The sequence below is a fragment of the Amphiura filiformis genome, chromosome 9 (assembly GCF_039555335.1).
Source record: "Amphiura filiformis chromosome 9, Afil_fr2py, whole genome shotgun sequence".
Lineage (NCBI taxonomy): Eukaryota > Metazoa > Echinodermata > Ophiuroidea > Amphilepidida > Amphiuridae > Amphiura > Amphiura filiformis.
Genome location: NC_092636.1, coordinates 36,992,795 through 37,016,718, shown reverse-complemented (window position 1 = coordinate 37,016,718; position 23,924 = coordinate 36,992,795). Strand labels below are relative to the sequence as shown.

General features: G+C 35.4%; 1 protein-coding gene across 1 annotated transcript in view; it reads left to right on the top strand.

Annotated features, from left to right (window-relative positions):
- Positions 1-23,924, top strand: part of LOC140160946 (uncharacterized) — a 162,935-nt gene that overhangs the window by 15,038 nt on the left and 123,973 nt on the right. Inside the window, 1 exon segment of the mRNA XM_072184295.1 lies at positions 982-1,097. Within this exon segment, the coding sequence (XP_072040396.1) occupies positions 982-1,097 (116 nt within the window).

Sequence of the window (23,924 nt, the reverse complement as noted above, 5' to 3'; positions counted from 1 at the left end):
TCAGGAAAGTAAGTCCATAAGTTCCAGAAAATAAGTGCACACCTCCTATAGAGAAGTAACGTTTCAATAAAATAAATGTCTGGATTACCAAGTTTGCTTTCTGCAAACCACTGAAATTACTGTTGCAAAAAGCTTGGGAATGCAGCTGAATTAATGATGAAAAATCACAGAAAAATTACAGAATTTCCCAAAATTAGCCTCTCAAATTGAGGATTTCCGACCGACTAGAACCATTTTTCCGCTTGTTTTTTGGCCTTTGGACCCGGGCTTTGGACACTTTATAAGTCTGAATTTCCAACAATCATGACTAGACAAAAGTCCCGAAATCCGAACAACACTACAGGGGGTGTACATCTATTTTCTGGAAGAGCCAAATGGGAGAAAAGTAAAATATTTATATTAAAAATGACACTGATGATGATGAAGTGTATAAAACCGTGGCTGATGTTGATGAAGAGGATAAATCATGATGACGATGATAATAATTTTTTTGAAGACGAACATGAAAATAAGGAAGATGAAGTTTAAGGTTAGCAACTATTTTAGACTGTGCCGATTTAGTAGTTCACAACATCTTGCGAATGGTAGTGAGCTTTGGTAAAAATTGCATTGATCATTTCATAGCGAGTGTGTAGAGGAATTCAAATATCACATACTTTTGTAGGTCCTGTGGTTCTTGAGTTATGTTGTAAAAATTAAGAGGGCTGAAACAACAACAACTTTGTAAAACGTACATAACTCATTCACAACAATTATAAATCAAGCAAGTTTTCAAAGTGTATGATGATTTAGAATGAACTTTTGATAATGAAAATTGACTGCTTCGACCAACAATACCTCGTTTAACCTTAATGTTATAAATGAATATGAATATGAAGAAGAAGATGGGGATAAAGACGCCCGGATAAGACGACGGCGATGATAATGATGATGGCATCGGTCCCTATAATTAATATTGATATTTTCTATATTTATCTGTAGGTTTCTATCTCCATCCAATAATCGTCAGATACGAGCAGCAAATAGATTATGTAAATATGGGAACCGTTACGATTGCTGTCGGGGATACACCAAGAATCTCTATGGGCAATGCATTCGTGAGTACTTGTTTATTGTGATTTGTAAAGTAACCATGCTGTTATCTTCAAACGGTTTTAATCATAATTAATAGTGTGTTATTGATTACGTTCACATGATTAACCGTATAGCATGTATATATAGTGTTATGTCATATAAAATAGTGCGAAAACGAATTAAGGTATCAGTTATGTTAACCCTGTATATCCAAAACAAAGACAAATATGTCAAAATTAAAATAAGCACCCAATATCTGTACTCTTTAGCTCTGATTTAAGACCTTAGTTGTTGAAATTGGTTGAGAATTAAAGAAACGGTGATCTAAAACCTAAAGAAAGAACGAAATCAAAAGTTGCACTTTTATGTTCTAAATGAAATCACTACGCTGGTTCTAATGCGCTAATCCATATAATTTTAGAAATCACGGCGCTAGTTCACGTGTTGGAGAGGAGCGCTTTGTGTACAAACCAGTAGGGCATGCAATGGAGCAAACCGCAACATATGAATTTGCATCTTCCTTAGGTCTTCCTTGGATCATCGTATCTTTTTTTTCTTGAGCAATTTCAACGATGGAGGTCTTTAACCTAAGCTAAAACATGGAGCTATTGGCTGCTGGTTCCAATCATGACATATCCGTCTTTGTTTAGGACACACAGAGGTGAACATAACTAGTACCTTATTTTTTTTTGCGCACTGTATGTAGTACATAAAGCAGGAGACCAGCAACAGCAGTACAGCAATATACTGTAATAGCAGCAGCAGTAGCAACAACATCTAAACCTGCTCTACAGAAAACCTTTTTGTCAAGACCTGTTCAATTCGCAACATTCTGGACGTATTAACAAACAGCAACAAATCATTTTGCTAAGTGGAGCAAATCTTAAAAACCTTGATTAATTTATTATTCTTCAGACAGATAGAACGTTCAGAAATGAAAGTCATAATTATCAGATATTATTTTAAAAAGGTTTCATTTTATATTTTTGCAAAATTTAAATCAAAAGGTTTATCACGTTTAACCGCGGTCGTTCATCGTGTTCACAGACCTCATTTTAGGTACATCCTCATCTCAAGTTCAAACACTAGGATCCACAGCATGCTCATCTCTCAGGGACGCAGCTCTTCGTTCTTTAACCCCAATATATTTGTACGTTTATTGAATGACCTTTGAAAAAGTGGGTACAAAGTCTCATACTCTGCAACTTGAGGTCAAATTTTGCATTATGATGGTTTAATTGAGGTTATTAAACTATGCCATCGGGATGAGGCCATTGTGACCCATGAGTGAAAATGGATTTGTCATTTCCATTAGAAGACGTTCTTTTAATGTAAAGACCCTTTCAGCAATAACATGATAGGTGAACAGTAGATTAATAATGACCTTAACCAGATGAACAAGAATTTTCGTAATTATTCTATAAAGCTTGTATAGCCCCCGGAGGTTAAGAAATTACACTAGTGCATTTTTCGGGCGCAGGTACCTTATTGCTTTTACGGAAGGGTACACACTTTTATCAAATTAAGCCTCTAATTGTTACCCAAAAGACGAATAATGCTGATTAAGAAATTTTAGTGTACCATGTGTACAGCAAGTGACTAACTAGAGCCTGTGGTAGAAAGTCATTTATAATGATGTAAAGGTCAGTATTCCTTTATTCCCTAGCATGCCTAAGGAATAGACAAAGGATTGGATTTATTTTATCTGTTGAATACGATTGTGATACGTTGAAATGCTGAAGGCAGTTTTGATATTTCCTTAACGTAAATTTGGCCATAATTTTGTTCACATGATGACAGATTATTTATTTGTGATATCCAAACATTATTTCAATTAAACTCTAATACTAGACGTTTTGAATTTTCATAACATGTAAGTTCCAAGCAATTGCTGCCCTAGAAGTGCTCTTTTCAGAGCCACCGACCTTTCTTTAGCATAGGACAGTCCGCGTGTACTGTTTAAGGACTTTCTGCAAATCCACCGAATCTTCAAGAGGAAAATGGACGTCAACTCATTTAAAATGAGTTTTTTTCAGCGCCACTATTTTTCAAGCTATAGACACTGGGAAATGCATATTCTGTATACCACTGCTATAACAGTTTTGTCCTGAAGAATTGAAGCTAATTCTGAAACCCCTCGATCTGTATAATGTAACAACTAAACAATCGGTACACTCATAGAAATTGTTCGTTGGCATTACTCAGTAAGTTGATGTAAGTCGTTGCGTCAACTTTCCGTGTAATGCAAAGGCGTACAATTTTAATTACTCGGCTAGTTGTATCATAATTGAGTGAATTGAAGTGACTCAAAATATGTAGATTATTGAAATCGAGGGAATAAAGTAAATATACGAAATGATATGATTCATTCGGACCAAAGGTAGCAATTGTTAAATGGAGATAGGCAAATATAAAAAAATGATGGAGACTCTGCAACAACATGGCCCTGTAATTCATCAAATGCGCAGTAAGGATGTTCGCTAAACGATGTGCGCATCGGCATCGCGTAAAGACTTCCGGGATTTACCGAAAGGGTGAATTGCTTTCTCTGCTAATCAACTGGCTCGCACATTTAAAATGACTCGCACTTGAAGCAAAAGATGTATTGAGGTAAGGCACCACATTCAACTTGGTCCTATAGAACTATCGGTGCCCGGTTAGGTACCGATGACTCTTAACATCGCTCCCTGGAGATATAATAAATTGTATCAAGCATAATAATTAAGAGTTGCATAGTGCTGTTGTTTTTCATTTAAATAAATTGAACCATTCCATTGGTCACTGCATTTTTTATTATGCTTATCATCAAGCGATACGATTGGAGTACACGATGCAATTGTCTATAACTTTTTTTGCTACTGAGTTGTAGCTAGTTTTGCTGTATATATCACATGTTCCTGATTTACATAGTCTAATCTAATATGTATCCAATTTTACTTAAGTGGTAATACTTAAAGATGATAAGCAGAGTTTCGCATTAAGGAGCGCCTGTAAGTCGAGCAGAGAGGTGATATATTGCACCAAAGTTTAAGGTTGCAGAATGTTATTAGAGTGTTATTAAAAAGAGGTCTCTGATCTTATACTTTGTACCTTAATCATGTTAATGTTGACATTACGAAAGGTTTTCATGCAATATTCTTATTGTGTTCCAACTTGTGTCAATTTGATTTATTTGCATTAGCATGATTAATCATTCAGTACATTATAAGTAAACTTATGAGACAGTAATTTTGCTCGTCATCTTTTTGATGTTTTTCACATCATATATCCTTGATATTTAGGAAATGAGAGCAATTTAAATTCACAGTTTTGATCAAATAATTCAGGATGGTTTTGAATATAATGTCGAGTGTTAGATAAACAGAACTTTAAGGACATTATTCGCATTAAACTCGAATTTGTTAAAGTAGAATTCACATGTAAAATTTAGTTTGTTATACTTCATAACATTTTATTGACTTGATGGGTTTTCTTATTTTAAACAACACAAATAAGAAAAGAAGAAGAAAGTGTTGCCACTGAGGAGAATTCTACTATTCGACACCTCGCAAACCTCATCCCTCATTTGTTTCATTGATGTTAAGTTGACGGTGCAACAAAAATGGCACATAATTAGTCAACTGTCGCGGTGTACCAACTATACCAATCACAGCAAACTAATATTAAAGTGATAAAACAATGCAACTTGGTGCATAACAATTAACTAAGCATAAATAATAAAGATGTACTAAAAATAGATGTATTATTAAAAATAGCTAATCTTGTAACTAGAAACATATTCATCGTTATCGACACTCGTGTTAACTATGTATAATGTCGTTCATAAACATTCAAATTCCCTCTTGTCTGTGTTTAAATTCTCCAGATTCAGTCTATATTAATACTGTATAATTTAAAACTATTATCTGACTTGAAGCTCACTTTATCAGACGTATGCAAGTGGAGGATGTTTTAATAAGCACATTCTCCTAATTACCCCCCAAAATAGATTATGCCAGTAATATGATCAGTTAAGTGTTAGACAAAAACATTTGCTGCAATAGTGGAGCTGATTACAGAGTTTTGCATTTCATTACAAAATACTAAAGCATATCTAAATGAGTTTAAGAAGGAGCAGGTGCATCTAGGGATGGGAACTAACTTGATTTCTTATGATTATCCGGGGTAAAGCAGGGGTCACAAAAGTTTGTAAGGGTCACAAAAGTTTTTACAGTGTGACAATGGCAGAAATATACGGGTCATATAAAGGTAAATTTTAACAGAATCCTTTCAAAATAAAAACTAGTAATAAAAATACAATCCATAATAATAATTACTAATTATTAGTTAAGTTTTAATACAATAAGGTGCGCCACCCAAGAGCTGCGCTTAATTTCGTGAGTATGCACCATTCTCAAAATAGTAGTAATCACAGGGTTTAATACAGGAGTGGCGTACTACCACCAACCATATTCTTATCTTTCTTAGATAAAAAGACTAGTTTGCGTCTGACGTCAGGGCAAAGGCGCGCCGTGATTGGTTGCCGACCTGCACAGTACGGCATTTTCATTATAAGTTGCGCTCCATTATGTCTGATTGACTCCTCGGAACAAGATTCACTGAAATAGTCTTCTTGAAGTTCCCTGGTTTTTTTTGAATGGGTGTTGAATGTCAATGAAATTTTACTCTTTGCTATTTACAGCCTGTATACACTCAAGAGCCCCCATGCGTATTAACATATGTAACTTCAAACCATGTTAGCAATTTTACTAAAGTGGAAGACCTACTTCTTTGGTCTTCCCAATCTATGGCTCCTTAAACCTTTAACTCATTTTTATATTAAGAATTGCATACCTTGGGTAATTCTATTAATAGGAAATATCGATAAGTGATGATTTTAAAAACATTTTAAAAAGTAATTATACCAATTCCTGGCCGGGAATTTATGATCAAAGTATTTGGAGTGAACCTTTTTGACCTTTACTTTACTCTAGGTGTCATATCCGTTTGGTTCACATCCTGAAAACATCCCATATTACCTTGCCTCTATGAAATGTTACCGAAGATAGCAAATTAACTTAATCAGAAAATGCACATCATGTTTTGCCATAACTTCAGCTCTACTTGAAAACAAGAGTAAGCAAATAACAAATAAAAGCTACTTTTCTACTTTATAAAGCAAAATGTGTATTTCGTGATATGAAAAGCATTTGTTAACGTCTGTCCATCAAAATGTCCTTAAATACCCAAAGTTTTAAATTTCTAATACCAAAGAGAAGCGAAGTATAGTCTTAAGTCAATACCTGTAGATGAACTATGTTGACTAGTGAGAAATGACTGTTTGTGGTGAACTTTGATGATGTTTTGAACTAATCACCCACGTAGACTTCCTTAGGGTTCGAAAACACCCACTAAGTATGAAAGGCACACGGGTGCAGAACAACACTAGGTAAAATACTGTGATATTATCGGCTATTTGTGAGTTGCTATGGAAGTTAAGCTGAGGGTAACAAAAAACTGTCTTCATCGAAAGGTGAAAAAGTTAGATATCTTATTTGAAAGGTTTCAGCGATACTTTAAGTAGTAGAGCACACGTTTGGTATTGATATGTATGGTAATTACCGTAATTAGTTGAAGCATTTGGTAAATAGGTAACCAAATGACTTAAATAATAGATTATAAAACAGAGAAACAGAGATTAAAGCCAAATTAACGTAAAATAGTATAATTGCCCTGCACAAGCAAAATAATTATTGACAAAATGAATGACCACAACTAGCTATATCCAAAATTGATGTCTTGAAGTTCTGATCGTTTGGTAAAATCAGAGAATCCAACAAAACAATGGCCCTGCAATTCCCCTCGATACTGAAAATATCTCATTTGAAAAGTTTCAGCGATACTTTGAGTTGTAGAGCGCAATTTGATATTGTATGTATTTTATTATCCTAACTACTTCAGTATAGGCCCTCTACAATCTCGGAATAATGTTAAAACACTTTGAAATGGTTATGCGATACTTGAAGTTGTAGAGCGCATTTTGGTATTGGTATGTATGTCTATGAGTGGTAGCATTAGGCAATGTTAGGTGAATTGATGTCCAAATGACTCAAAACATGCAAAATATGTAGACTATTGAAATCAAGGGAATATACTTTGTACGACGTGATATAATCAAGACCAATGTTGACAATTGCTAAATTGGTATAGGCAAACATAATTATGGAGACTAGGAACAACACTGGTCCTGTAATTCCATTCGATATTGAAAATATCAATTTTGAAAACTTGCCGAGCTCAATTTAGTATTGATATGTATGTCAATTATTCAATTATTTATACCATTAGGTCAATTGATATCAATATAATTATACTCAAAATATGTAGGTTATTGCAATCGAGGGAATACAATAATGATATGACATGATCTGATCCGGTACCGAAGGTGGCAATGCATGGTCGGTCAAATTGAGATACATGCAAACATGGAGACTTCAGCAAAAACAATGGTCCTGCAAATCCTTTCGATATTGAAAATATCTCACCTGAAATATTTTCAACTTAAAAGTTGTTGAGCACACTTTGGTATTGATAATTATGTATGTTACAAACTACTTATCACAATCGAGTGAATTGATATCCAAATGACTCAAATTTGTATAGGTTATTGAAATCGAAGGATGACACGACGTGATTCAATAAGACCAAAAGTGGCAATGGTTAAATTGAGATATAAGCAAACATGGAGACAGCAGCAAAAACAATGGTCCTGCAAATCCCTTCGATATTGAAAATTGTTTCCAACTTTGGTATTGATAATTATGTATGTTAATTACTCGGCTAGTTGTATCATAATTGAGTGAATTGAAGTGACTCAAAATATGTAGATTATTGAAATCGAGGGAATAAAGTAAATATACGAAACGATATGATTCATTCGGACCAAAGGTAGCAATTGTTAAATGGAGATAAAGGCAAATATTAAAAAAAAAATATGGAGACTCTGCAACAACATGGCCCTGCCGTGACATTATTCCCCTCGATATCATCATGTGGGCTTGAAAATATCTCAAATGTGTCAGCGATACTTCAAGTTGTAGAGCCCACATTGGTATTGATATGTGTGTTACAAACTAGTCGTGCCATTGAGTGAATTGATATCCAAATGACTTAAAATTGGTAGGTTATTTGAAATCGAGGGAATACAACGACACGACGTGATACAATAAGACCAAAAGTTGTAATTGTCAAATTCAGATTAATATATGCAGACTCTGCATCAACAATGGTCCTACAATATTCCTCTCGATATTGAAAATATTTTATTTGAAAGGTTTCAGCGATACTTCAAGTTGTAGAGCACACTTTGGTATTGATATGTATGCTAATAACTCAATTAGTTGTACCATTTAGTAAATTGATATCCAAATAACTCAAAATAATATGTAGGTTATTGAAATCAAGGGAATATACTGATATAATAACGCCAACGTAAAACCTCATAGCGTGTAAAAGCAAAATAATTTACAAAATGGAGGACCACAATTGACTACAAGCTGTATCAAAATGATTGGTACCATTTCATTTATAATGGATGAGTATGGCACAACAAAATCATCAACATTAGATCCAAATAATTTGTAGATTAATTGTATAACAAGTCTTAAACTATAACCAACATTGTGAACATTTCAAGAGTATATAATATTGCATTTGGAAGAGACAAGCTTTTTGATATTAAAATATCAAATTTGATGGGTACCAATCATTCTGATACATCCTGTACATGTATATCCGAATATTGATGCTTAAAACTGTCAAATGAATTCTGAAAAATCGGATACTCCAGCAAAAACAATGGTCTAGCAATGTCCATAATTATTCAAAATAGCTCATTTGAAAACAGCGATACTATAAAGTTGTAGAGTAGTGCACTTAGGTATTGCTATGTATGTTGATTACTCAAACCAGTTGTAGTGTATGTATCATTGAGTGATTTGATATTCAATTGACTCAGACTACATCATGGATTATGTTATGGAAATCGAGGGAATATCATAAAACAATATCAGCGTCAAACGTAAAATAACATTATAGCGATGCACAAGGAAAATAATTTACAATGTGAAGGAACACAACTGGCTATATCCATGTCTTGAAGTTCAAAAGTTTCAATCGTACTGAAAATTCAGAGACTCCAGCAAAACAATTCCCCTCGACATTCAAAATATCTCATTTGAAAACTTTCAGCGATACTTTGAGTTGTAGAGCGCACTTTGGTATTGTATGTATATTTTACCCTAACTACTTTAGTATATACAATCTCGGAAAAAATGTGGGAACACTTTGAAATGGGTACTTCAAATATGCCTCCCATTACATCCGTTTAATTTTCCCAATTGTTTATTTGGTCATGCTCCCTAGAGACACCCAACTGTGGGGCAGAAAGTTGTAGTATATGTAGTAGGAAAGGATTCAGTCTTCACATCAGTGAAAGCGAGTCAAGTATAACGGAAATACGATCAAACAGTCCTACTTTTACACAAGTGAGCGGGATTGTAGTTGTGCCGATTGGTGAGTTGATTTCCAAATGACTCAAGATCAAAATAATTATGTAGGTTATTTTAATCGAAGGTATTTATAATATATAAAACGCAAAATTAGTTCATAGCGCTGTCCAAGTAAATCAATTGACAAAGTGGACGGTTACAATGGCTTATTACAAACATAGATGTTTTGAAGTTTAGAAGTTTCAAATTGTCCTGAAAATCAGAGACTCCTGCAATGCCCCACAACTCTTGACATACTTATTTTGAAACGTAGGATAAAGAAACCTCTGACACAGAAACGGCCTCTTTGTTTTAGCTAAATCGATGGTAATAACATATTTAAGCTTAATTCAGCGTCTTTCTTGCGAAATTCGTGAGGTTGTAATAAAGTTCCGGATCCGCAACTCAGTTATTCTACAACACAGTTCAATAACAGAAAAGCGTAACACGTGGTACTCACAATATGTCTCCTATGTCAATATTACATGCAGATTTATGTATCTAAATTACTGCTTTGAGTATTCAATGTATATAAAAAAAGCCAATCCTTTTTACATTTGAATTTTTTTCTCTTTTGCGAAATCTCTCAGAGCCCCTAAGTTAAAGAGTGTCAGTAGTATACCCATAATGCTCACGCAGTGAGATTATAAACAAATGACAAACAGGTGTCTCAGGTGAAGGCCACTGACCTGATTATGACAAGGCTTTACTAGTAACACATTGTTCCATACATGTGGTCGGCTCAGTGACAGCTAGTATACCTCAGGGGGAACTCAAGTTGTGAAGTGAAAAGAAGGGATTTTTTTTGAGGGAGTAGTAACGTATTGCATATCAAAATACAGGATAAAATGGAGGAGCGAGTCACAATACCGTTGAAGTGAACTCGACAAGGATCTCCAACATCATCGTCTGTCACGACATATTTCTTAACCGTGATATTATTGGGGATGACCTTTAAATATGTTATGTACAAAAACTCATATTGCAAAACATAAGGTCAAAATTGAAGGTGTTTTGTTTTTAACGTTATTTTTATGTCATTCATATAAATTGAAACACTTCAAGACAGAAAAATCTCTGGGCATCATATTTGAACGTCACTTACGATATGCGTATTACTTTATAACAAAACACCTCTAGCAGGGTAGCAATTGCCCTGCATTTTTTTACTTGAAACAGCCATTTATTTTAATGTAGAACAGAGACCACAGAAAAACATTTCAAGAAACTAATAAACTAATATACAAAATCAATCGATTCAACCCTCAATGCTGCACTAACTTATAATTTTAGCATTACACCATTTTATAATTGACCTGACCAACAATATATGTGCAATATAATCATGATAATAAACAAGAAATGTCTTTAAAAAAGACGGCGCAGTGAATGAAGAAAAAATGTTGGATTTCACATTCACTGAGAGGACCTTTGGCTTAAAAATGAGCTTTTAGAAACGACACTGTAAAAAGGAGAATGATGTTTGTTTCCTTTATTTTATTTTGTCTTAAAACCCACAATGAGGGCACAAATTAATTTATATGCTGAGTACTTAGTTCATTTCTTGGTATACTTAATAACATATGATGACATTTACTTAAAATGAAGAACATATTCTCAAGTTTGTACTTAACATAAATGAGTTAAAAAGTTGTATGCATTTGAGCCTTTAATAAGGCCTAGGAATGATTATAAACATAATACTGTGGTATGGGGTAATAGCAATTCCTCATTGATAGCATGGATAGTGTCTAAGTCTGATGACGAGTCTTCAGGTTCATATTGTGGTTTGGATATACCATTGACTGACATCGGGTATGGCCATTGTTTTCAATTTTGCGATGAATAGTTATATCATTTTATGAACCAATTACAGGTAGGCCTATTTCTGGAAAGCATTAAGAACAGAGATTAAACTGACCAAAATTCGAAATCAATATTCAGGGTGTACTAGACGATATACAGTGTGTAAAAATGAACTTTTTAAGGAACATGTGGTATATTTTTCTTTTCAGGAATATTTTCTCAATCTGAGGACCACAAAATCAAACAGAGCTTGAATTGAAAAAGCCAACCAGAAAATACTTTATTTTGGGTGCGATGTTTGCTTCTATGTATACAGGGTGATCAAAATTTACTTCATTAACAGACCTAATTATTTATTCAAAAGGTTTAATTAGTGCTAGGGTAGGTGCAGGTAATATGGGACAGCAGGTAATATGGGACACCTGTTTTCATTTTAACAAAAAGTAGCTTAGAGAAGGTAAACACTTTAAGTTGATTTGTTAAGTGTTTAGAGACATCAATTGTGCTTCTAGAAATGCAGTTTTGGAGTCTGTGTATCAAACTCTTGGAAATCAATGCCAAAAAGAGTGAAATTGCCCAAAAAATTATGTCGTTTTTTTGGCCTGATATAAAATCAATGACGTCACATTTTATGATTGTGTATCCAAAAACTCTGGTACTGAGGGGGCATTTGTCATTTTTTATGATCTTTAGGTGATGGGTTAAGCTTATCAGCAGTTAAAATTCCACTGACAAGTGGCACTTTCCTTTTATAAATGATTATTTTCTCTGATTTTCAACTGAATGGGTGCAGGTAATATGGGACACATAGGAAATTGTGTGCATTGTCAATGCGAAAAGCAAAACTATTTAGAAAATTGAATTTTCTTGTAGAAATTTGCATTTAACATTCAAAATCACGTAACAAAAATGTTTTTAGAACAAAAGAGTGATTTTCTGAACTTTTTGATTTTCACCATAGAGATAACACAGTGTCACATATTACCTGCACATGCAGGTAATATGGGACACTGACGATGACGTCATTTTGACGTCATAGCGTCCAAACAAACATAAAAACAAGGTAACATTGCCTGTTTTATTAATCTTAAAGGACAGGTTGTTCATCATAACAATCTCTTGTGGGCATATCTTCTTTAGTTTTTATGCAAATAAGCTAAACGTCCTTAATGGTCCCATATTACCTGCAGGTACCCTAATTAGCTGCATAAACTGCTTTCAGTCATAAATACTCATTCCAAACCAGAGAATACAATATCTCTTTGTCACTTTTAGACTACACTTGCAATTCTGATAATTGACTGTTTTACATAGACCCCTATGAGGGGTGTAAGTATTCATTTTGAAAATATCATTATCATTTCATTTGTTCAAGAAAAATGTCACGCCGTCAGTCTTTTGGGAGTCTCAACTTATAACCGCATGGTCCTTTACACTGCGCCATTAGGCCTATCAATTTAATACCCAGACCGAATAGGCTATTTAGTAATAAATAAAGCAACTTGAAACAAAATGATGGAGAAATTATCACTTTCGTAAAAACAAAATAGTATGGTCCACAACACAGAAGTCCTAAACAAACTGTAGGCCGAAACAACGGCCGAAAATTGCATAAAAATAGCTGACATGTACCGCAATATCAAAAACTGCATTTGGTACATTTTACAGGTTCACTTTACCATGCTTACATAAAGGCGCTGGAACTGACAATAGCGATATTAACACAGAATAGCAACACTGACTGCTAATATGCAATTATCAATGTGAGGCTTTGAAATTAGCGCAATTATGATAAGAATTTGTTGAAATTAGCGCAATTATCAACCATCTTTTGAAATTAGCGCAATTATGAATTAAACGTTGCAATTATGAAACTTTCAAAATGCTCCATGAAAATAGCGCAATTATGATAATAACTTTTCCAAATTAGCGCAATTATCAACCCCATTTTGAAATTAGCGCAATTTTGAACTAAACATTGCAATTATGAATCTTTCACAATGCTCAATGAAAATAGCGCAATTATGACAATAACTTGTTGAAATTAGCGCAATTATCAACTGCATTTTGAAATTAGCGCAATTATGAACTCAACGTTGCAATTATGATGAAAATAGTGCAATTATGATAATAACTTGTTCAAATTAGCGCAATTATCAACCCCATTTTGAAATTAGCGCAATTATGAAGTCAACATTGCAATTATGAAACTTTCACAAAATGCAAGTGATAATTGCGCTATTCCGCTATTTTCATCAAAATTGCGCAATTTTGCGCTAAATTGCGCAATTTTCAGATTTTCACTTTACCTCTTCATTGAAGTGATAATTGCGCTATTCCGCTATTTTCAACCAAATTACGCAATTTTGCGCTAAATTGCGCAATTTTCAGATGTTCACTTTACCTCTTCATTGATGTGATAATTGCGCTATTCTGCTATTTTCAAAAAATTGCGCAATTTTGCGCTAAATTGCGCAATTTTCACATTTCCAGATTTTCACTTTACCTCTTCATTCAAGTGATAATTGCGCTATTCCGCTATTTTCAAAAAATTGCGCAATTTTGCGCTAAATTGCGCAATTTTCAGATTTTCACTTTACCTCTTCATTGAAGTGATAATTGCGCTATTCCGCTATTTTCAAAAAAATTGCGCAATTTTGCGCTAAATTGCGCAATTTTCAAATTTCAACATTTTCACTTTACCTCTTCATTCAAGTGATAATTGCGCTATTCCGCTATTTTCAAAAAATTGCGCAATTTTGCGCTAAATTGCGCAATTTTCAGATTTTCACTTTACCTCTTCATTGAAGTGATAATTGCGCTATTCCGCTATTTTCAACAAAATTGCGCAATTTTGCGCTAATTTGCGCAATTTTCAAATTTCCAGATTTTCACTTTACCTCTTCATTCAAGTGATAATTGCGCTATTCCGCTATTTTAAAAAAATTGCGCAATTTTGCGCTAAATTGCGCAATTTTCAGATTTTCACTTTACCTCTTCATTGAAGTGATAATTGCGCTATTCCGCTATTTTCAAAAAATTGCGCAATTTTGCGCTAAATTGCGCAATTTTCAAATTTCAACATTTTCACTTTACCTCTTCATTCAAGTGATAATTGCGCTATTCCGCTATTTTCAAAAAATTGCGCAATTTTGCGCTAAATTGCGCAATTTTCAGACTTTCACTTTACCTCTTCATTGAAGTGATAATTGCGCTATTCCGCTATTTTCAACAAAATTGCGCAATTTTGCGCTAATTTGCGCAATTTTCAAATTTCCAGATTTTCACTTTACCTCTTCATTCAAGTGATAATTGCGCTATTCCGCTATTTTAAAAAACTTGCGCAATTTTGCGCTAAATTGCGCAATTTTCAAATTTCAACATTTTCACTTTACCTCTTCATTCAAGTGATAATTGCGCTATTCCGCTATTTTTAAAAAATTGCGCAATTTTGCGCTAAATTGCGCAATTAAATTGCGCAATTTTCAGATTTTCACTTTACCTCTTCATTGAAGTGATAATTGCGCTATTCCGCTATTTTCAACAAAATTGCGCAATTTTGCGCTAAATTGCGCAATTTTCAAATTTTCACTTTACCTCTTTATTGAAGTGATAATTGCGCTATTCCGCTATTTTCAAAAAAATTGCGCAATTTTGCGCTAAATGACACAATTGTCAGATTTTCACTTTACCTCCTCATTCAAGTGATAATTGCGCTATTCCGCTATTTCCACAAAATGGCGCAATTTTGCCCTACATTTTGCAATTTCCAGATTCTAATTTCCTTAATAACATACACCCAGCAGCCCAAACGTTTCGGGAACATGCTCCAAGTGGGACCAGAACGGAAGGGCCCCGCAGAGCAAGAAATAAACTGTGAACTGCTAATTTCTTTCATAACATACACGCAGCAGCCCAAACGTTTCGAGAACATGCTCCAAGTGGGACCAGAACGGAAGAACCCCGCAGGGCAAGAAAGAAACTGTGAACTGCTAATTTTTTTAATAACATGCACGCAGCAGCCCAAACGTTTCGAGAACATGCTCCAAGTGGGACCACAACGGAAGAGCCCCGCAGGGCAAGTAAGGAAGTGTGAACTGTTAGGTCTGATGTGTTAGGTCTTTCTTAAGAAATTGATGTTTATGCAGTTTAAGTGCGAACTGTTATTGAGAAATTTTGAGAATTTAACTTTACCTCTTCATTCTACTGTTCAACGTTTACGCATACACGCAGCAGCCCAAACGTTTCGAGAACATACTCCCAGTGGGACCAGAACGGAAGAGCCCCGCAGGGTAAGAAAGAAACTGAACTGCTCATTTCTTTAATAACATACACGCAGCAGCGGAAACGTTTCGAGAACGTGCTCCAAGTGGGACCAAAACGGAAGAGCCCCGCAGGGCAAGTAAGAAAGTGTGAACTCTTAGGTCTGACGTGTTAGGTCTGATGGTTACGCATTTCCTTCACATCTGGGGATTTACGGCCAAAATGTGTTTCTATTTGCTCCAAGTGGCACCAGAACGGAAGGGCCCCGCAGAGCAAGAAATAAACTGTGAACTGCTAATTTTTTTCATAACATACACGCAGCAGCCCAAACGTTTCGAGAACATGCTCCAAGTGGGACCAGAACGGAAGAACCCCGCAGGGCAAGAAAGAAACTGTGAACTGCTAATTTTTTTAATAACATGCACGCAGCAGCCCAAACGTTTCGAGAACATGCTCCCAGTGGGACCACAACGGAAGAGCCCCGCAGGGCAAGTAAGGAAGTGTGAACTGTTAGGTCTGATGTGTTAGGTCTTTCTTAAGAAATTGATGTTTATGCAGTTTAAGTGCGAACTGTTATTGAGAAATTTTGAGAATTTCACTTAATTTTGAAAAAATGCAGCAAAATTGGAAAGTTTCGCCATTATTTTGTGGCATTTTGATGATGCTATTTTAGAAAATCTAGAAAGACAGGAATTCATTGCGTAACCGCAACTAAAAAAAGGGGGGTCATCGGGTATGACTTTTTTAAAAAGGGGTCATCGGTTATAGACGACTTCAAAAGAGGGGCCTATTGACAGGCACATACCGTCACTTCCAAAGTTGAGTGCCCCCCCCCCGGGAAATAATACACGTTTATTCGACTAAAATTCGTTCTGTGAACCATAATAATAACTCCTTTGAGTCATAAGGCTATACATCAAAATAAAAAACAGCCCCTAAATATACCACCCAATGTCAAACAACCACCAAAGTAATGCTAAAAAATCATCAAAGTATATAAAACAAGGGGCACACAAAATAAGCAATAAGCAAAATCCTGTCCAAAACTTGCAATGTTCAATCTTGGCATTCCAACAGTTCTAATTTCTCACCGAGCCTGTCAAAAACTTGGAATTGTCAGAATTCTAGAATTACGACAGCGCCCACTGTCCGTAATCCTGGAATTCTGACAGTTCCAAGTTTTTGACAAGCTGCGTCAGAAACATGGAACTGTCAGAATTCTTGCATTTCGACAAAGAGCGCTGTCAAAATCTTAATAAAATGGTAAGAAATTACCTCCGTGCTGTTTGTGTAAATAGTGCCCGGTAGAGATGCTGAAGTTCATGATGAATGAACTTTATGACCTCTACACTGAACCCAACGTTAGCGGCTGTGCAATAATTTTGAGCCCCCTCTCCGGGCCCCCCAAAAATCGCTTGCCCCCCTCTCGGACCGCCAACAATTCTTTGCCCCCCCCCTTAAACATGTCAAATTTTTGGGATCCCAATTTGCAAACCTTAAATGGTCTAGATGTATGTTGCGAGCGCAGCGAGCAGGACAATTTGCATATGGTCATTTTCACGGTAAAGGGTGTAACTTTGGATTTTTAACATTTTGATCCGTAGTTTTCTAATAAAGCCACAGAATTCCATGATTTTTGGCCACATAAGTCATCTAGTTAGCAGCTACCTTGGGTAGCATAATCATCTTCGGGAGTTACTGCGTTCAGTTTTAGCAGGCTTAAATGTACCTAATATTGCCATTTTGAAAAACTATAAAAACAGTAACATTTTTGTAAAACCCTGTGTTTTCTTCAGTTAGTTCATGGATAATTTTTCTTATCCTGAAAGTACGGTCATATGTTCAGTAAACACTGCCACATTAGATTTAATTGTGAACAGCCCTGTATTTTTGAGAACCGGACTTCGATATTTGTCGTTTCGGAGGCTTCATTTTCCGTTAACAATTGTTAACAAACTTTGTGGGTATAGCTTTGGTTCATAATTCTTGGTTATTTCTTCACTTCTTCTTGATTCATAACAGTTGATATCTTAACTTGAAATGGGTAACAAAAATTAGTTGATTTGCAAGCTTTTAAAATTTTTATAAAATCTTGACTTCAAAGAGCCGATTTTCCGTTAACTTTTTTGAAGCCTCCGAAACAAACTGTTCAGCAAGCTTGAGCAAATATAAACAAAAGAGCTCATCCAATCTATTTATCAAAATGTAGCAAAGTAGATCCTCAAGTCACTTGTTTTTAAATCATGGAGATATATATCACCGTTTGAAAATGGGACCCAATACAAACTTTCCGTTAACAATTGAAGCCTCCGAAACAAATGAAGCCTCCGAAACAACAGTAAGCTTAATTATCATCTATGCATATCTAAATTGGTATGTTCCATATTGATATCTGCATTGTAATTGTTGCATGATATGTGCAGAATGTCATAAATTTAAAAAAAATTGATATTATGGTTAATGCTTGAAAAATATACTGATATCCAAGAAAGCCCGTTTCGGAGGCTTCACATGCAAATAACACCATACTTAACAAATGGGTGAAAAAATTACCATGTTATAAATCTACAATATCTGCCGCATAGAATCATTGATTCAATACACACAAGAAAATAACAGCTTAGATGATCCCAACAGTGTTGTTTTCAAAAAACTACTTCTGCAATGTTTAACCATTGTTAACATGAAGCCTCGAAACAAAAAAATGACTTGCTGTGATAATTTAATTTTTGTCACAACTGAAATTCAATACTTAGAAGCAAAGCATGAAAATTGGTAATTGTGATATTTTTTACCTATTTTTTCCTGTCAACTTGTAGAAGTAAGCCAAATATTTTACTTTTATGATCACCTGTGTTGTTAACTGAAGCCTCCGAAACACAAATCGCTTGAATTGCCAATTCTAAAAAATAACTCCAATTTCTGTGAAACTTGGCTGGGAGGTTCCTTTCATCAAGTAGTATTTGTACATGAAGTTAGACATTTAAATTATTTTAGGAACCCAATTAAAACTTAAAAAATATGTTTAAGGTTGGGAAATTTCCATTGCAAATGACCCTTGATGTTAAAAATTTTCAAAATTGCAATTACAAACATAACAAAACATGGTATAAAATTTAACTTATATCTGTTGACTTACTTTGGAATGGGATTTCACATGTATTCCAGCTTTCATGTCATAATTTTCTGAGCTTATGTAAAATACATTTTTCTTAGATTTTAACCAAAATGTTATGGAAATGTCAAATTTTTATCAGAAATCAAAAGGTTTAAGCCTTGAAACACTATTTTACTGGAATTTAAGTTGCTTCTATGCATGATTACAGTAAACAGAAACATATTTAAGTGGTTTGAAATTTTGACCCTAAAAATCAAAAGTTACACCCTTTACTGTGAAAATGACCATATTTAAAAGTTTCCGTACAGTTTTCCTAAGCCTTTTTAGAGCGTTTTATTAAAAAGGCTCTTCATGAATGTGTGCTAACACTCGCTTGCCCCCGCCCCTCTCGGCTTGCCAAAAATTGCGTGCCCCCCTTTTCGGGCCGCCAAAAATGGCTTGCCCCCCCCCAATTTTACCCTCCCCAGGGCTCATAGATATTGCACAGCCCCTTACAAATTTATTCCAAATTTTTGAAACCCGTCCAAATTATAGAATTTCCACATTCCAGAGATCCACACACCAAGATTAAACAGTAGGCCTACAGAAACACTGAATAAGGTCTATGCACATTTTCACCCCCCTTTGCAATATAAATCAAGATCAAGACTATTTGGGCCTACTGCTACAATTTGCGAACACTTTATGCATGTGCCGGAGGGGAGGGGGCCCCGGGCGACATAACCATATCCAGCAAGGGGAAGAAAGGAATTAGAAACACAGTAGAAAACCAAATGACGACACTAAGATAGACTTCTTTACATGCCTTTGGCAACTCCCCGGAGAGGAACCCTGTCACAATTATTACACAGCCCCTTCAACACTGAAACCAAACCAAAAGGCAATATAGTTTATTTCCATTGCATATAAATTGTACACACACACATTGAAAAAATTTGTACATGACAAAAATAGGCCTACACACCAAGTAACCGCGTAAATATTCATCAACGACTTTGCAATGGAACAAAATGGAAGGGGCCAAACATAGGGGCAACTATTTTTGAAACGCCATTTACCAATTTTAGCCCTCCCACCACGCCGACGCACAGTGGGCCAGGTCAAAGTCAAAGTGTGCCAAAACCCTAGATAGGTGACTATCAATGTTCAAACTTTTTTCATGCGATTTGGAAAGAGGATGAACATATAAATATTTTCTGAAAATATTTCACCCTTAGTTTATTCTTAAAGGTGATATTTTTTATAATAAACATGCAAAATCGCCACAATCTGCTTCTCATTAATAAAAATCATGATTTGGGGGGTAAAACTTCATAACTTTTTAAAGACAATTTTGATGCATCTGTGCTTTCACAGATACCTGAGAAACTATTTTTAGAACATAACACTGGGATATGCAGAATATGAAAACCGTCAGTCAATAAATATTTTTGCTTAAACGTCCCCAAAACTAAGGAAAAATTACGTTTTATCAAATTTGATCCCGAAAGTTTAGATTTCCGTTGATTTCCGCCTTAAAACTTATACAGTCACCTGCAGAAAAGATTAATCTTTGTGATGGTACCAAATTTAGCTGCGATATTCTGCGATCTTCTGCAGTGGAGTCAGTTTTATGAGGCCCTTTGCCAGTAAAATAGGCGACAAAATCATTTAAAAGTTCACGTGAAAAGAGATATGTATCCTACCGCGTACCGTGCTGCAGTGTACACACAGCCACACCTTGTTCTATAAATAGTATGATGGGAGACCTAACCGCATAAGTTTTAAATACACTGGCTGAAATTGCATCGTTTACCTGTGTGAAGGATCATTTTAAGCTTTTGTCATGGCTTATAATCATGTTTTATCCAGGAAACAATTATGTCATTTATTCATTCGATTCATTTATTCACACGTGATTTCACATTTAATTGCAATATTTTCAAAATCATATATACGTATAGACAAAATAAATAACTTAATTAAGTAGGTACATAATGAAATGTATTTGAAGCATAATACAAAATTGCATTTAATTTGCATTAATGATATTGATACATCGAACAGAGTCAACAGACATTGCATGAACTTCTTAATTAGCCATCATTGCATAGAAAGTTCCTTTTCAGAAAAACTTTATCAACAGGCAGTTTCAACGTCAAAAACGTTTCTTTACAAACTGAGAGAAATGTGGAATAAGAGTTCGCAAACGGAATACGCATCCCTCGCGAAGAACAAGGATAATGGCTCGATGGATAACTGACCTTTTCTGATGATGTTAGCAACTTTTTAACACAAAAAGAAACTCAATTACATACAAGAACCCCGCGGTCTGCCAGTTTTAAACATGATATCTAGATTTGGGATTAGTCTACTCTTATGGCACGCCACAGGCTGCATATTTCATCGAGTCGCAAAGAACACATCGAGTTTAAACAAAACGCATCGAGTTTTTAAAAAAATGCATCGAGTTTAAAAAACACACATCGAGTTTAAAAAACGTACATCGAGTTTATACAAAGTACGTTTTTAAAACCACATGTCGAGTTTAAAAAACGCACGTCGAGTTTAAAAACACACGTCCAGTTAAAAAAACGAAAAAAACAAAACACGTCGAGTTTTGAGGAAAAAGAAATCGCATCGAGAAGCGCCACCTAGAGTTTCTGCTAGACTACGGAGGGGATCATTGTAGGGGAAATATTCTTGACATTGTTCTATAATGGTCAACTGACATGTTTGGTGTTATTACAGGCTGTAGTGACATTTCGGAATTCGGGGAAACATTAAAATTGCAACAGTCAGTGGCTCAGTCCGGGGGCTCAGTCAACATGTGTACGGTTTCATATCACTGCAACGATGCGATACTGATGGTTTACAAGGATCGAACACAGAGTCTATGCAGGGATATGGTCACTTGTATATTGGTATATTATTACGGTCAAGGCCGTAGACGTGTCAGTAGGTGGGTATTGAATGTTGAAGTATAATTAAAGGAATCTAGTACATGTATTCCTCTTTTAAATAGTATTTCCACAAATGGATGATAATATAAATAGTGCATGAAGATAATTGCTATTTTTGGTTATAATTTTACGAATGGTCCCTTAGATCACTTGTTTTCTTCAGTATACCACCGGGATAAACATTTAAGAAAGACCCCTAAAATCCCATCGGTAGTGTCACCTGGGGGGGGCACTCAACTTTAGAAGTGATATACCGGCGTTGCGAAGTAGGGGCCCATCGATACAAAACATTATAAAAAAAGGGGGGGGTCATGGGTACAAACAAAATGAAAATGGGGGTCATTGCATTGGGTTTTTTTATAAAAAAAAAAAAAAGGGGTCATTGGGTATACAATTTCAAAAAAGGATTCATCAGGTAGAACATTTTGAAAAAATGGAGCAAAATTCTATTTTTTATTCCAAATTTCCCAAATTTACACTAAATAGGCCTACATATTAGCTGAAATAAGAGAATTTGAAAGTTTCCGCATTATTTTGTAGCATTTTGATGTACAATTCTAGACAAAGGGGGTCCTGGTAGCCGTACCTAAAAAAAGGGGGGTCATTGGGTAGCCGCACCTAAAAAAATGGGGGAAATCGGGTAACTTTTTAAAACAGGGGGATCATCGGACAGGCACATATACCGTCACTTCTGAAGTTGAGCGCACCCCCGGTCATGTTATGATGATAATAATATTGATGAGCTCATTAAACTATATACGGTATGTCGTTTGTAGAAGAAGACAATATCTTTGCTAGACATGGATAAAAAGACCCCATAATATGACAACGGCATTCTCATCACGGACATTAGAATGACCCCCTGGGCCCCCTACCCCCCGGTAATCTGATGTAAATGGTAGTAAGAGGTCGCAAACTCTCCGGTAGTCTTATGTCTTTGCAAAAATGAGCCCCCTATAGAAATACCCCCTATCCCCAAGTATAGCTAGTATCATGTTAATGATAATAAGGGGTCAACTCTTCTGTAGTCTCATGTCGTTTGTAAAAGAAGCCTCCTATATACTAAGATATATCTCGGATATGATAGAAAGAACCCCGCCTGGTAGTCCGGGCTGGTAGTATCATGTTAATCAAAATAAAAGTTCCAAAACGCCCCGGTCTGTAATAACACCAAACATGTCAGTTGACCATTTAAATGTCAAGAATATTTCCCCTATGATCCCCTCTAGCCCGTAGTCTAGCAGAAACTCTAGGTGGCGCTTCTCGATGCGATTTCTTTTTCCTCAAAACTCGACGTGTTTTTTTTTTTTTTTTAACTGGACGTGTGTTTTTTAAACTCGACGTGCGTTTTTTAAACTCGACATGTGGTTTAAAAACTCGACGTACGTTGTTTAAACTCGATGTACGTTTTTTAAACTCGATGTGTGTTTTTTAAACTCGATGCGGTTTTTTTCAAACTCCATGCGTTTTGTTTAAACTCGATGCGTTTTGTTTAAACTCGATGTGTTTTTGCGACTCAATGCAATATGCAGCCTGTGGCGTGCCATATACTCTAAGGGATCTGGAATGAGCGTTTCGACAGTATTTTTTGTTTGATCAAAATTATTTGATATCAGAAGAACATTCTTCGTATTCAGAATGCAAATTCGATATGTCTGATGTTCTTTAATGTCCCACAATAAATACTGTCCAAACGTTCATACCCCATCCCTTGATAAAATTCTAATTCACATTTCAGTATTGGGCCTATTTAGTGAACGACCAAATAACATGCCGTAGTTGTGTTATCACTGATCATGTGTCTGTAATGAAGAATTGCAATTTGAATCATATTATATCATTTTAGTGTCGTTTGTGATGATGTTGAGGGTTAATAAATTGTAACATCCACGGTGAGAGTCTACCATTAACATGGTATATAGATGCATGTCCTTACCTTTTGGGGTGCTTTTTCTCCAATATTGGTATACAGATGGGTGGGTTTTCAACACAGACAAAAGCGCCCAGTATCATTGTGTATTTTGAGAAACATGTTGGTAAAAGCACCCAATTTGGGCAAAATTGGTTGCTTTTTCAAGGAAATTGGTACAATGATGTGTTGCATAATGCAAATTAGAGCTAAAATTAAGTTAAGAGAGTTTTGTAGGGGATTTGCCATTTGGTCTAATACCATTTGGTCTAATATCCATTTCG